At 29.4% G+C, this 15,562-nt stretch overlaps 3 protein-coding genes across 5 annotated transcripts; 1 reads left to right on the forward strand and 2 right to left on the reverse strand.

Moving 5' to 3' along the window:
• The first annotated feature begins 304 nt into the window (after positions 1 to 304).
• On the forward strand, positions 305 to 13,499 carry LOC116766706 (membrane alanyl aminopeptidase-like). Its single transcript, XM_032656756.2, has 15 exons — positions 305 to 439; positions 7,960 to 8,501; positions 8,983 to 9,147; positions 9,280 to 9,597; positions 9,728 to 9,911; positions 10,180 to 10,421; positions 10,773 to 10,962; positions 11,058 to 11,247; positions 11,318 to 11,418; positions 11,494 to 11,670; positions 11,757 to 11,941; positions 12,103 to 12,270; positions 12,523 to 12,669; positions 12,826 to 12,892; positions 12,994 to 13,499. Exons 2-15 carry the CDS (start codon positions 7,960 to 7,962, stop codon positions 13,306 to 13,308), a joined length of 2,991 nt encoding a protein of 996 aa, XP_032512647.2. The 5' UTR covers positions 305 to 439; the 3' UTR covers positions 13,309 to 13,499.
• On the reverse strand, positions 449 to 2,846 carry LOC116766708 (facilitated trehalose transporter Tret1-like). Of its 2 annotated transcripts, none has more exons than XM_032656759.2 (3): positions 2,633 to 2,846; positions 2,385 to 2,523; positions 449 to 766 (listed from the first exon to the last, which is right to left on the reverse strand). In XM_032656759.2, exons 1-3 carry the CDS (start codon positions 2,717 to 2,719, stop codon positions 672 to 674), a joined length of 321 nt encoding a protein of 106 aa, XP_032512650.2. In that variant the 5' UTR covers positions 2,720 to 2,846; the 3' UTR covers positions 449 to 671. The 2 variants fall into 2 exon arrangements, with proteins under 2 accessions (XP_032512650.2, XP_032512649.2); XM_032656758.2 differs by having other exon boundaries at positions 449 to 1,915.
• On the reverse strand, positions 4,598 to 7,027 carry LOC116766951 (facilitated trehalose transporter Tret1-like). Of its 2 annotated transcripts, none has more exons than XM_061521524.1 (3): positions 6,769 to 7,027; positions 6,541 to 6,679; positions 4,598 to 6,243 (listed from the first exon to the last, which is right to left on the reverse strand). In XM_061521524.1, exons 1-3 carry the CDS (start codon positions 6,859 to 6,861, stop codon positions 4,961 to 4,963), a joined length of 1,515 nt encoding a protein of 504 aa, XP_061377508.1. In that variant the 5' UTR covers positions 6,862 to 7,027; the 3' UTR covers positions 4,598 to 4,960. The 2 variants fall into 2 exon arrangements, with proteins under 2 accessions (XP_061377508.1, XP_061377509.1); XM_061521525.1 differs by having other exon boundaries at positions 6,765 to 7,027.
• Positions 13,500 to 15,562: the final 2,063 nt, after the last annotated feature.

Below are 15,562 nucleotides of genomic sequence, written 5' to 3' on the forward strand. Positions count from 1 at the left end.
TAAAAAGTGTAACTAGCACGACTTTAAAAATGTAAGAGTATGTATATATATATATACATGTCAGGTATGTCAGTTTTACACTTTTAAATGTAAACGAAACCATAAATAATATGTAATGTGCAATATTGTTTACAAAAATCTATCGATTTGGAACTTGATTTATTGCTTTGGCTGTACAAGGCAAAAAATTTAATAAATAGAAAGCATGTTTAAAAAAAAAATATACTCATATAAGTAGTATTGCTTTAATCTTAGTAACATACTAATGTAACAGTGAAATGATTAATGTCCTGAACTTATCGATTTTCGTATCGCATATCTGTAATGATACAATAAACAAAGACAAAATGATATCATATGACAATAAAAAATATATATCATGTAAGGAAATCCAGTCGCCAAATTATCGGACTATTTAACTGTCGCCTGTGATATCAGGGTAAGTTTTTTTTTTTTAATAAAACGATTATTCTGGTCTCAGTAATCTAGGACAATAGTAATTATAAATGTTCCTTTTTTGTTTCAAAATGCATGTACCGTCTTAGAGGAAAATCTCTGTTACAATATTCACTTTACATTTGTAACCGTGAAAATATATTTTAAACATTATTAATTTGATAAAAGTTATGAAGTGAGTCGTTTCTAACAAAAAGTCTCTACGTAAATGTAGATTAGTTGTCCTCAATATTCGAATTTCCTTTAGCAATGAGACATTCAATTTCTAATATAGTCCTATTTTTCGTTTCTGGTAAATATTTGTAAATACCTGTAAGGAAAATGGATGCCGTGATAGCATAAAATGAAAATGCCCCATGACAATCAAATGACCTGAAAATAAAAGGTGAAATTTTTATAACAAACCCTAAGACAGATATTCCCAAAATTCCAAATATAATTAAAAATGGGGTCCTATGTTTTAATGGCGTGAGTTCATTCAAACAGCATGTAGCTATTATCATAGGGCCACAACTGAGGTTGATTGAGAACCCAATTAAGAAAGCCAGTGAAATAAACTTGTTTTCGGTGATAATATTTAATTTAATTGAGTACAAATAAGCAGACAAAATAAAGAGAAAGCTTATACCTATTATAGAAAATGAAATGAGTTGCGTTCGCCTCTTTAACACACGTGTCAAAAAACATCCTACGTACGCACAAAAAACTGTAATACCATCCATTATGAGCATCCCTTCGTAAGCTGTTTTTTCACTCAAAGTCATCTTTTTAATAATATCTATTGCATATACTGCACAAGCTAGTTTTCCAGAAAAATGAAACAGACAAATTAATAGCATGATATTAAATAAAGGTCTGTAAAAATTTTTTCCTGTGACTACTTTATACATTTTAATCAAAATGTTTTTAGAAGTTTTGCTTTTCGTCGATTTTTTATACAAGTATTTTTCTTGGGTTAAAATAAGAGTGCGTAGTTCCTTCTCAGAATCTGGGCTGGTTCCCTTAATCCACCGATGAGTTTTAGCACTTTCTTCAAATCTTCCCTTCATCGCTAACCAGTATGGGGATTCTGGACAAAATAGTATTGATAGATTGAAAAAACAGCATACGAAAATGAGAATACCAATTGATCTCCAGGGTAGAAATGTTCCAAGAGTGTTGGATATCCATATTCCCCACAAAAAAGTAGCTGATTTGATCGTTAAAATCATTCCTCTGTACTGCGGCGAAACGTATTCTGTCATAATCATGACGGCTATGGTATAAGCAGAGGAAATTACCATTCCTTGAATAATCTGGCTTATTAGTAATCCAATATATGTTGTGCTTCTATAAAAAAATATGTTTCCAATAAACGTATTGATAGCTAACAGTCTAAGGCAAACTCTACGACCATATCGATGAGCCACAAGGGGTAAAATAATAGTCCAGGGAAGTGAAGAGAAGGAGGAGGCTGATGCTGAAAATATATTGTTAAAAATGAAGTACGTAAGAGAGTGGTAATAGGAGCTAAAGGTGTTCAGATAAGAAGTTACAAACTACAAAGGTTATAAAGTAAGGATACATGAGTGTTTTGCGTTATCTAAAAAAATTATCAGGGTAAAAAATAAAGGACAAAAGAACTTTCTGTATTTAAATTAAATTATTTTTCTCTGTGTCAGAACTTTTTGTATTTTTTTGGTTTCTACCTTATGGCCCAAAATGTAATGATGGTGGTATAAACAAAGTTTTATATCTTCAAAATGTCACGCCATTTTTCGAATAAATTTAAAATAATGCACGTATTAAATACGCATATATTACGTTTTAAATTAATGAGAAGTTTGATTTATTTATAAAAGATCTGTAGCCAAGATTTCTAATTCATTTTAATGACCCAAAATTTATAGGTTTGATGTTGTCAAAATGATATATAATTCATTACTTACCCAACCAAGAAACCATTTCCGATGTGATGATATTATCAGAACCAGCTTCCTTCCTCATTTGAGGTATTATAACTGCAGGAGCACCCATATACAGTCCGTATATTAGGAAATTAAATAAAATTGAACTACACGCGAACATCTAAAAAAAATTAAATCACTAACTAAATGCTTAGGAAGACGATTTATAAAAATATATATATGTTCTTTCAAGTTATAAAAACCAAATAAAGATTAAAAACTATACATACTTGTCTTAAAAATAGCACAAGGGAGCTGGTACTTCTGTCTTTTTCAGTTATTTCGTTATTAATCTCTAGCGTCTGGAAAGTCTCCATTTTCTTTCATCTAAAGCGCTTGAAATACTAATAAAGATATGATTTTTTAAACAATTAACACGATTTCCTTCAAACTCAAAACTACTACTTTTCGAAGGGTTTGATAAAAACAAAAGTAATGCTTAAGTTGCACGATTATATGCGAATACAAACGTTATAATGAATGTAATTAATGATATCATCGTATGTTAAGATAATTTTTAGGTACGTAAGTATTTTTAACGACCATAAATTAAAATAAAACTGTCCATCACCAACATTAGTGTGTAATATTGGAGACCTGTTTTTAAGAATGTTCCTTGATTTCTTTGCTCCTGTATCTCCTTTATGGTGAAAATGTTGTCCTAGTTCTTTACTCAAATGCTCTGTACTCTATATATTGCCCGTAGAGTATATGTACGAGTACGGTTAAAAATGTTGTTTTCTAGGCCTCTCATATTTTCTGATGATCTGTATATCTATAGCAGTCCTAAAAGTCTCAGATAAGTGTTATATTTAATTAAACATACTACTTATTTTGAGACAAGCAATAAGTTGTTGGTTATACATATAATTACTAGTCGTATAAGGTTGAATTAAAATTCCAAAACATAATTTAGAATGATAAAATTTTGCTTCACTTTGTTTTAATTTTAAAAACACAATTGTACTATTTGAGGTGAATGGAAAATGCTTTCTTTAAATTCAAGCATTTTCCATTTAAACTGGAATATAACTCTTTGAAATTAAATTTCTGAAAATTGATTCCGAAAACATTAACTGTAACTAAAAAATCATTTAACTGTCAGTATAATAATTTATTTTTGAGTTTGTAAATGATTCAAGTCCTATAGTTTTCGCTGCATATATGGGGTTGTTCGATATAAAACATTCTTCTTTTGATTACATTAAAATAACTTTACACTATTATCGTAAAAAGTGTGAACGTTTAAAGGAAAAGAAAAAAACACTTAAAGGTCAAATAATAACGTTTTACTGAATACTTAAAAAGCCAGGAAGCCATATCATTTGAATCAGTTTCCTTTCTTAATTTAGATACCTTAATTATACTGTCGACCGTATTGTTTGAATAATAATATAAAAAAAATTGAATTACGGACAAATATTGTAAAGGAAAACATATAAATTAGACATTTGAATTCATTATTTTCATAATGAGTACATTTATTGTTCAATGATAATAATTTGTTGAAACTTCACTCACTAGCTAACTTCACTCACCAACTTCAATCACTAGCTAAGAGATAATATAGAACTAATAATAAAAATAGAAGCAAAGAAGATTTTCTTTCAAGTTAAAAAAATATATACTTGTAAATAATAAGAATAAAAAAAAAAAATGAAAGTTGAAAACATAATCCACAATTCTTTTCTCAACATTTCGTTTCTTTGACAACTATAGTAATATTTATAATAATTTAGTCTATATTTAAGGTGTCAATATATTTTATATTTTCTGAGTTGTTTTAAAATCCTATAGCTGACAGATACATCAAATAAATAGGTCCTAACTTATAAGGCCTTGATTTGTCCAGTTCGTTTTTCTTTCCATTTTTTTTTTGTGTTTTTACTTTAATATTTTTTAGCAAGCGTAGCGGTCAACATACCTTATTACTCATTGTCATTGACCCTTGATAATAGGAAATATTTATTATTATAATGTTCTTTTTTATATTTAAAGGAATAATTATATTTGAGACAATAATTCATTCAAAATGTATTTAATTTACTTTGGAAAATAAAGTATTAAATAAGTAAATACAATATTATAGGTCATATACTTACCAAACAATATTTTATATACAAAAACCCTGTAATAAAAAAGGTGGTTAATTTCAATCTTTTTATTTTTATATAATTAAATACAAAATCCTTTATAGTTTTATCTAAAATGTCCTTGACAAAAATGGTTAATTTTCTATGAAAAACATCAAATTCGTATTTGGTAAATGACTTTTAAAGTATTCGAGACCTTTCTGAATAGTTCAACAGAAATATAGTAGACAGTTTTTTACGATGATGCAAAATCCAAAATTAAAGTCCGTCAATACATTTTCTTTTATATAAAGATGATCTAGTAACGAGAATACAATATTTTAAGATACTATAAACAGACGCTTTGCGTAATAAGAACTAAAAACCTACTACTGAATTATATATAAATGTATTAGATTACAACCACATCTATGTATCACGAAAGTTAAAAAAAGTTTGCAATGCAATACGTGTCAGCAAAAGACATCAAGAAACCGATTTAAGTGGTATAACCTCTTTTAAACCTTCACTTAATGAATCTTCTTCTTCTTCCTCTTGAGCAGTAACATTTTCTAATTGTTGTATTATTCTATTTTTTGATTCGGGTAAATGTTTGTAAAGTCCAAAGAGGCAAACGGATGCTGTAATAGCGTAAAATAGGAATAACACATGACTGTCGTAAGTTGTGTATATAGCTGGTGTAATTTTTAAAACGATCGTTAATACAAGAGATCCAATAATTCCTGTTAAAGTCAAGAATAAGTTCCGTTCTTGTGTTGGTATAAGGTCGATCAAAAAACTAATACCGATTATCAATGGACCACAACTGTAGCTGATTGAAAATCCCGAGAATAGTATTAAATAGATATATTCATTTTCATACACGATATTTAATTTAGCTATGTATGTGTAAATACTAAGCAGATACAGGAACAATATTCCAGAGGCTAAAAAAACAAGTAATTGTGTTCGTCGTTTTAAAATACAAGTTGTATAGCATCCTACATATGCACAAAAAACTGTGACACCGTTTAGAATTAACATTAGATTATAAGCTGCTTCTTCACTTTTAGTTATATTTTTTATAATATCACTAGCGTATATGGTAAAAGTTAATTTTCCTGAAAAGTAATACAGACAAATCGTAAGCGCCGTATAAAATAATGGCTTATAAAATTTTTTACTACTAAGAACTTTACGCATTCTGCCAATTATATTATCAGCATTTTTATTATCTTTTGTGAATGTATTATTTAAATTTGTTTTTTGATTTGAAATAAGAATTCGGAGATGATTTTCAGCGTTTGAGTCAGTTCCTTTTATCCACCGATGAAGTTTGGCACATTCCTCAAATTTGTTCTTTGTTGCTAGCCAGCATGGTGATTCCGGAAAATTAAATGCGTTGAATATACAGCAAAAGCCAACAATATAAATAATATTTTTCCGAGCTTCCATTTTTGCAAGAAAATTTGATGTCAATGTTCCCCAAAAAAATGCTGCCGATATTAAGGTTAAGATAAACCCCCTGGATTTCGGAGATGCTAATTCACTTATAATCATAACAAATACTGTAAAAACTGAGCCTACTAAAGTTCCTATTAAAATTTGACTTATTATTAGTTGAGTCAATGTTTTACTATAATTGAAAATGATGGTTCCTATTACTGTATTTATATTTACGAGATGGAAGCTAGCTTTCCGACCATAACGATTTGCTATAAGAGGTAAAATTATAGCCCATGGAAATGAAGATAACGCGGATGTGCAAGCTGAAAAAAAAGTATCATATTTTTTATGAATGTTAAAAAAAAAGAATCATTAAGAAAGGTACAAAATATACAAAAGATAATGAGTAGGTCATCCAAAATTATATCTTTCACAACAAATCTTTTGCATATATTTTTTTAAAACGAATGGATACTAAAATAATTTTTTGAACATTATTTTTTAAATGAAGTTGGCATTTATTACTTTTGCGGAAATCTAGAATAAAAATATTTGTTAGAAACTTTAAAATGAGCGAAAAAAAGATTATAAAAAGAACGTATATTGTATTAGTAACTTACGGAACCACGAAGCCATTTCCGGGGTGATGATATTTTCTGAAGATTCCTTGTTCGCTTCACTTAAAATATGCATTATTGGAGCACCCATGTAAAGTCCTAATATAAATAAATAATTTACCATAGGAGAACATGCAGAGACCTAAGGAAAAACAAGATAACATGAGGATAGTTTCTTTTATTTCATAAAGAGATAAACAAGATAGTTAAATTTAATATTTACATACATACTTGTCTAAAATATAGCACACATTGACTTGGTGGATTCCCAATTTCTTCTTTTCTTTCTTCTTTTGTATCTTCCATTTTCTTTGATGTTTCCATAACAGTGGTGTAACTAGCAAGAAATGCTTTATGATGGTTCGGTGACGGTTAAAAAAGTAAACTTATTGGCAGAGGTGGTAGTTGATGTAAGCGTCGTTGACATTGTATTTTTTTCCTTACATAATGATTATTTAGTTTAACTTTGACAAATTACACTTTTGTTGTATAATCAACAAGTATTTTATGTTAAATGTATTTTGAATTATTCCGCTTCTATCGAAGTCTTTTACATATTCTTATTAAGATAACAGTAATCTTCGTACGTATAAAATCATTTATTTCTTTTTATTATCAATGTGACAGTTGTAATATATGAAAAATAAAAAAAATAAATGATATGAAATTATTAATTCTATAATGATATGTCGTACAAGATGGGCAGATAGGTTAGGTAGGTAGTAATTAGGTGTTAGGTCGGTGGCTTGGTAAGCAATTTTTTTGGAATCTATTGAAAAAATAAAACACTCTTGGGGAACTAGGACTTTTTTCGTTAATACCTTTTTCCCTTCAAATTGTTAAAATTTTTCATGCGAACTAAATTCATTTGTAAAGTCTATTAAGATATTTAAAATATATATACCAGACAACAAATCTCCATCACATTTTGTTACTACTGTTTCTTAATTGTTGAACTGTACTATTATGTAAGATTTCTTCAAATCTTTTAATTGCAATTCTTTTAATACATTAAAAAGATTAAAAACAGACATTACTTATTCTGAGCAAAAGTAAAGCCGTTTTTAATTCACACGTTCACACGTTCACACGTTCATGGAAATCGATATTTACGCTTTAAATATTTACTTAAGTAAATCTGAAAAATATCCAAAAAATTACCTCCAGCAAAGACAATTTTCGGCTCATTACGAGAGGTATTTTTCAATTTTAGTTAATTAGAAAAATCTTATACAAAATAATTAAGGATAAAATATATAAAAAGCTGTCTCATAATTGTATTATACAGTAATCTACTTTATATACTTATCTAGGTTAAAGACTTGATAATTATGTTGTGTTAAGTTTGGCACTATAAGTTTATAAAACGAGTGAATATTGTTTTTTCTGGATTTTATTTTTAAATTTAATCTTTTGTTTTAGATGGCGACAATGAATGTGATCTTTTTATTTTTAATGTGGACCTACGCTAGTGGATTATCTAGTCCACCAGTTACAAGGAATACAATTTTTGGCGATGAAAAACAAATAGGAGAAATATTTGAAAATATTGACACTGTTAAGGATGACGCTGATAATTATACGTTATACCGACTTCCTACAACCACACGCCCAAAACATTACGATATTTTATGGACCATTGATACCTACAAACGTGTGTTTGATGGCCAAGTTGATATAGAACTATATGCCACTCAACCAAATGTTAGTGAAATCGTAATTCATGCCCATGAAATGAATTATTCCTTTGTGGAACTAAAATATAATGACGCAATTATATCACGGCAATATAGCTTACTACCTGAGGCACAGTTTATGAGAATCATACTGCAAAATAGTTCTATGGAATACAATGCGTCTAACCCGGTCGTATACGTACTTAGCGTTGGATTTAATGCAGCTCTAAGAAAAGATATGCTCGGAATATATGAAAGTTGGTACAGAAACCCTGGAGGAGAAGAAAAGTAAGTGAAAGGGATGACTCTTAATTATAAATTAAAATTCATAACATATCAATAATTTTTATTCAAACTGTAGAAATTAAAATTTGTTATTTTTTTTGTCTCAATAATGTTAGTGAAATGCTTAATGACAAAGACTTGTACAATTTTTTTTATTTCTGGCAAACCTAAGAGCGGAACAAAAATGAAGATGTTCAAATTATTTTTAACATAACAGAAATAACCAATTGTTTTAAAATTAGGCGTATAATTTTTTTTATCAAAATATAATTTATCTAAAATGATTATCATAAACACTGAATAAGGTAAATTAATTATTTATCACCAATAGAAAAATACCTTTATTTAAACGAATATCATGACGTAACTAGCAAATTCTATGATATGATATGTAAATCACAGTCTTCTTGTTATTTGTAGATGTTAGAGTAAAAATAAGATTAACGCATAAGCCGAACGTTACATTTTACATATTTATATTTAGGTGGATGGCTACAACTCAGTTCCAAGCAACTGCAGCTCGAAAGGCTTTTCCTTGCTATGACGAGCCTAGTTTTAAAGCAACATTCAACATAACTATAAGACGTCCAACCGAACTAAAAAGTTGGTCACTTACACGTAAATTGTATACGGAGAATGCAACTCTAGCGTGAGTATTCATTCGTAATGTTTCAGAATATTTTCACCACTTTATAAAGTGCTTAGGACAAATTAATAATAATGAATTTATAAATTTAATACAACCATGAGTTTTGTTTCTGAAGTTTGTTTTTTATTGTAGAGGTTACCAAAATGACGTTTATAGTAAGACACCAGTCATGTCCACTTATCTCCTTGCTTTAATTGTTGCTGATTATGACAGTATAACTTTACCTAGCAATGTGAGTGAACAATTACATTACGAGGTTATTGGAAGAAGATCAGTACTTAGAAGTCAAGGAAACTATGCCCTGTACCTAGGAAAGAATCTAACTGAAGTTATGGGTATTCATACGGGCAAAGATTACTTCAGCTTGCATGAGAATCTAAAAATGACACATGCTGCTATTCCTGATTTTGATGCTGGTGCTATGGAAAACTTCGGACTTATTACGTACAGGTTGGCTGATATTACAAAAGTATGGCCATCAGTGCCTTTACTTTTCATTATTTATGGGTTTGGTTTAGAACAGTTAATATTATGAATAACCAATCTTGGTATTATGTTTCAAACAAAAGATTTTTTTCAGAGAAGCGTACTTAATGTATGACACAGAGCATACAAATGATTATTTTAAACAAATAATAGCTTATATCCTGTCCCATGAGATAGCTCACATGTGGTTTGGTAACTGGGTTACCTGTGACTTTTGGGATAGTTTATGGTTAAACGAAGGTTTCGCTAGGTACTACCAATACTTCTTGACACATTGGGTAAGTATGGAAAACGTGCATTCTTTATTGAAGAGAATGAAAAATTATAATATTATTTATGTTACACAATAATAATTGAAACAAAATTGATTTTGTATTTTGTTTAGAATATAAGAATGTGAAAAACAAAATTATACATTTTAACTTCCTTATTACATTTCTTTAGATAAAAATTAATTCATTTCATTTAGTTTGATAAATTAATTTTAATATTTTGTTGGATTGAATAAAACAAATCTTTACGTATCTAAATTTATTAAAATTCTAGGTTGAAGGTTATATGGGTTTAGATTCTCGCTTTATTAACGAGCAACTTCATACGTCGCTTCTAGCTGATTCGTCTGACACCGCCCATGCATTGACCAATCCAAAAGTTGGTAGTCCGAGTTCAATACGCGGTATGTTTGATACTATAACTTACAACAAAGGTGCATCTGTGATACGTATGACTGAACATCTTCTCGGTTCAGAAATACTCGAAATGGGCTTACAAAAATATTTAGCTGATAAGTAAGTTGTGTTTTTAATAAAACTTTTCTTTTGAAATAATTTATTGTAATGAAACTAGTATTATTCGGATTTACTACGCGGATTTTATTATTTAAAAACTACATAAAGTACTGCAAAGTAACCGAAACGTCGGGACTATGTAGTTTTTAAATAATAAAATCCGCGTAGTAAATCCGAATAATACTAGTTTCATTTAAATGAATACTCGCGAAAATCTTAGATCTCATTATAATTTATTGTAATTTGTTAAAGTTAATGAATATAATCATATTTATTTGATTACCAATGATTGCTTTAACGTCAACTGGATAGAGAGGTAGTTTGAAAATAATGTGTTTTATTGTTCTTTAGTGCATATAAAACCGCACGACCAATTGATCTTTTCGAAGCACTGCAAAACGTGAGTTTGTCCACTGGCGCAATTTCTCAGTACAGAAACTTCTCGTTTATTGAATATTATAGAAGTTGGACTGAACAGGCTGGGCACCCGATAGTTAATGTGCAAGTTAATCATAAAACTGGAGATATGGTGATTACACAGGTAAAGGAAGTGAAAAAAAAAACAATTCATAATATTATAAACAGCAAATCTAAACAGTATCTTTAAAGCAATTCTAAATAAATGTGTCATTGCAGCGCCGTTTTAACATAAATACTGGTTTTTCCCGCAATAACAAACAGTATGTTATTCCGCTCTCATTCACAAGTGCTGACAATATAGATTTTAATAACTTAAAACCGAGTCACATTATGAGGGATGGTGTTATCGTGATTAATCGGGGTAGTGTAGGAAACCACTGGGTCATCTTCAATAAACAGCAGACAGGTATATTATAATGGATTCATGTTACTCTCAATATGAGGTATTGATAAACAAATATCGTATTTATTTTTAGGATTTTACAGAGTCAACTATGATGATTACACTTGGGATCTCATAACTGCTGCCCTCCGGAGTTCAAACAGAACCTTGATTCACGAATATAATAGAGCACAAGTATAATATAAGTTCATTTTATAATTATTGCGAGATCGTCCAAAGATATTAAAAACAGGACACTATTCTTTTCAGATTGTAAACGATGTGTTTCAATTCGCAAGATCTGGCATAATGTCTTATAATAAAGCTTTCAACATTCTGTCATTCCTGGAGAATGAAACTGAATATACTCCCTGGGTTGCTGCAATTACTGGCTTTAACTGGCTTAGGAATAGATTCGCTGGTACCAATTATTTAGCACCACTCGAGGTCACTTATTATTATATATTGGCTTTATTCAAGTACTGTTAAAACTTTTCTTAGGCACATAATTGAGAATTTTTTTTAATTTAAAGGAGCTTATCACAAAATGGGCATCAACGGTCATGAATCAGCTCACATACTATCCCCGACAAAATGACACTTTCATGACTTCATACTTAAGATACCAGCTTGCACCATTCATGTGCAGGATGAATGTTCGACGGTGCCTTGACGCTGCTGAATCACAATTTCGTGCATTAGTTAACAATCAAACGGAGTACGTATATCTTGGTTTCAATTGTGTATAAGTACTTTATTATAGAATTCAACTTTAATATAATAGCTCATTGGTAACAAACGTGATCTTCGTATATATTTTAAACTAAATTATGCTGTATATCCAATTAAATGAGGTTTAATATAGCCTAAAATTTCCAGGGTCCCAGTTAACAGTAGAAACTGGGTGTACTGCCATGCACTAAGGCTTGGTTCTAAGGCAGATTTTGACTATCTCTGGCAACGTTTTAACACGCACAATGTCTATACGGAGAAGATTTTACTCCTCATGACCTTAGGATGTACAAATGATGAAGAATCCTTAAATACGTAAGTAATAAGTATTTGCTAACTAGCTACACTTTCTGGGATAAGGCTCTCAGACCAAATTTAAAAGGTTCAAAACTTGACTATCTCACTCCAAAATGGGTTAGTGTATTACAAATATTTTCATAGCAAAGTGGTTTATAAAACATAATTTTTATAAGGATCATAACACTTATGATTTTATAAAATCAACATTTAATAATTGATGCCTAGCTAATGAATAATAATGCAATAACAGTTGTGATTTCATTATAGTTTGCTGAATAATATCGTTGAAGAGAATTTCGTTATACGAAAACAAGATTATACAACGGCTTTCAACACCCTACTCAATGAAAACTATGAAAACGTACGGATTGCCTTTCGCTTTATCCAAAGAAACCTCACACAAGTACTGAAAGCGTAAGTAAAGTCAAATCATAAACGAAATATTTTTTTTTATCGTAATCGTTAGTTAGTCTTGTATTTATATATGTCGTTTTATAATATATGTCATATAATTTATTTATAACTGTTGCTGTTTCTGATGGAAATTAAACATTAATTTGTTTTATTTAGATTCGACGGTGCAAGTCCGATTACCAACATAGCCTCTAGATTAAGATCATCACAAGACATCAATGCTGTAAGTATGACATTATCTGTATGTTCAATTGAATAGGAATATTAAGTAATAATAATTATTTTTTATTTGTGTGATGGAACAATAATGTCATTATTTTACAGTTTAAAAGTTGGGCTTCACAAAACAATAATACACTGGGAAATTATTACAAGGGTATTGTAGAGCAGGCTCAGTCTACCCAGAGCAGTTTGGATTGGGCTTTTGAAGTTCAAGACGATATTGGTCAGTATCTTCAGGAAGGTGATACAGAAATTACCACGACAACATTTGCACCACCAACGACACCACAAATATCAACAATTTCTCCCCCACCTTTGGTTGAACCGGACTCACCCAATTTACCGGATTCCTCCGTCACAACTATGATATCATTATCGCTTATCATAATAACAGCAATTGTTCATTACTTGATATAAGTATATAATAATATTTATAATAGTCATAAAAATAAAATTAATCTTTATAACTAATATTTTGAAACAAGTTCCTGTATTTGCACACGACCTTTGGTCTGATAAGATTAAAAGATATATAATTTTGTGAGTTTTAAATATTTATAACAAAACAAGTACATTTCATGCTGTATCTACATCTGTATTTATGAAAAAGTATAGAAAATATGTTTTACCTATTATAAATAAAATCTTTCATTTAAAATCCCTTACCTTGTTAAATTATTAAAATCTATTTAAATGAATTAATCGTATACTTGAAAACTTTCCTCATGTTATGATGAGTGTGTGAAAATTAATCAATATTTAAGTTAGTAATATATTACCTAGTTATATAAATGTTACCGGAAATGTATGGAATCAAGGAATTGTATAAAAATCCTAGGAAATGTGTACAATTCCGATACTATTTAGGAAATGTATAAAATATTGTTTGAAAAACTATTTAATGCAATGATATCCTAGGAAATGTATAAATTTCCTCGGAATTGTACATACATAATTCCAATATCGTATTAAGAAATGTATAAAGTAAATACTTTCTGTAATAAAACTTGTAATATATTGTAACTTGTTAATAATATTTTTTTTATTAAAACACTTATTGAGACAATCGGGTAAAAGTCATACCGTAAAATAATAATAATATAACCTAACCTAACCAATAATCACGAGAAGTCTTTCTAGCATATGTTTTTGCCGTAGAAACTTCTTCAATTAACTCTTTATAACGTGCATCTTCAATAAAGTCAGTGTTTTTAGCGTTTGTTAATATTCTTAATGACGCCAAGGTCCTATAAAATCGCTCTTTCATAAGCGCGATGTGTGATTCGGTAGCCATTTTTGGACAATAGCGACGTGACAGTTTATAAGGCACTGAGCGATCGCCGGATCAGGCGAAGCAATACCCTTCCCTCGTCCCGCTGTCCCCAAAACCAATATCTTAAATGTTTTACATTTCGTATTGCTATTTAGGAAATGTATAGATTTCCTTGGAAATGTGTATTACACATACGATTACACATTATAGTATAATAGTGTAAGTATAGTATAATTTATTTCATACATTTCTTTGCGATTTTAGGCATTACATACATTTTCTAGGAGTTGTATACAATGAAGGATTATATACATTTCTTTTAATATATATATATATATAGTTAACCATGTATATTTTCAACCAATTACAGTAATTGTTCCATATTTTCAATTATAAATACAGTCTATACTGATAGTAAATAAAATAACAAAGTCTGTTGATTTAATACCAGCAATAAGTTTCAAGTTTCAATAATTGTAATAGATTTTTTATTAACAAAAAGATCTTTATTTATCAGCAAAGAGATTTTCATCTCATATTCTTTGAAATAAGATTAGCTTTTAAGGACCAAAATATTATAATTTAGTACTGACAAATAATTTATATATTTACTTCATTATCGTTTATATATATTTTTTTTAAATAAAATGTCTTCTTATTTATCAATTAGCTTATGGGAGTAAGATTAAATGTATTGTTTTATGGATAATTTTATATTATTGGCTTGTTCTAATCGCCATTTATAGAGCAGGTTATCTTATACGTTAAATACGATAAAGTTAACTTACGTAAATGGTATCAAATATGATGGATAGTTGACGATTGTAATAAAAATTATTTATTGATAGTACAAAAGGAAATATCCATGAATTATATTTAATCTTCAAATTTCCCTGAGATGCACATTCGTCACTCTACTTAGATAACTTTAGTTATTTTAAAAGGTCCATCCATCTCAAAATCGTTATGCACGCAAAACCAAAGAAAATTGTTTCAAGACAAAAATAAGAAAGAAAAACCGGGAATCAATAAAAAATCTACGTGTACCCTTAGGCAACAAACTTCTTAGTCATCGACTAGCTAGGGCGTTAAAATCAATTCTATAACAAACTCAAGGAATATCAAATCAAAAAAAGACAGACTATATGGGGATCCCGATGGACAAAAACTAGAAATTCTTTGTATTCATTTCCACGGCAATCAACCAACACTAGAGGAAAAAAGTAGTCAGATAAAGAGAAAATCGTCTAAAATTGTTCTTAAACATCTCATTAATATATACGGCAAAATCTGGTCAAGAAAATCCCGAATTGTCTTTTTGTCCTCATTCCGAAAAAAGATCGAGTTACTGATCCGAAAGATACTAGACTGATAGCCTTAACAACAACAATATTTATA

This window comes from Danaus plexippus, chromosome 10, assembly GCF_018135715.1.
Source record: "Danaus plexippus chromosome 10, MEX_DaPlex, whole genome shotgun sequence".
NCBI lineage: Eukaryota > Metazoa > Arthropoda > Insecta > Lepidoptera > Nymphalidae > Danaus > Danaus plexippus.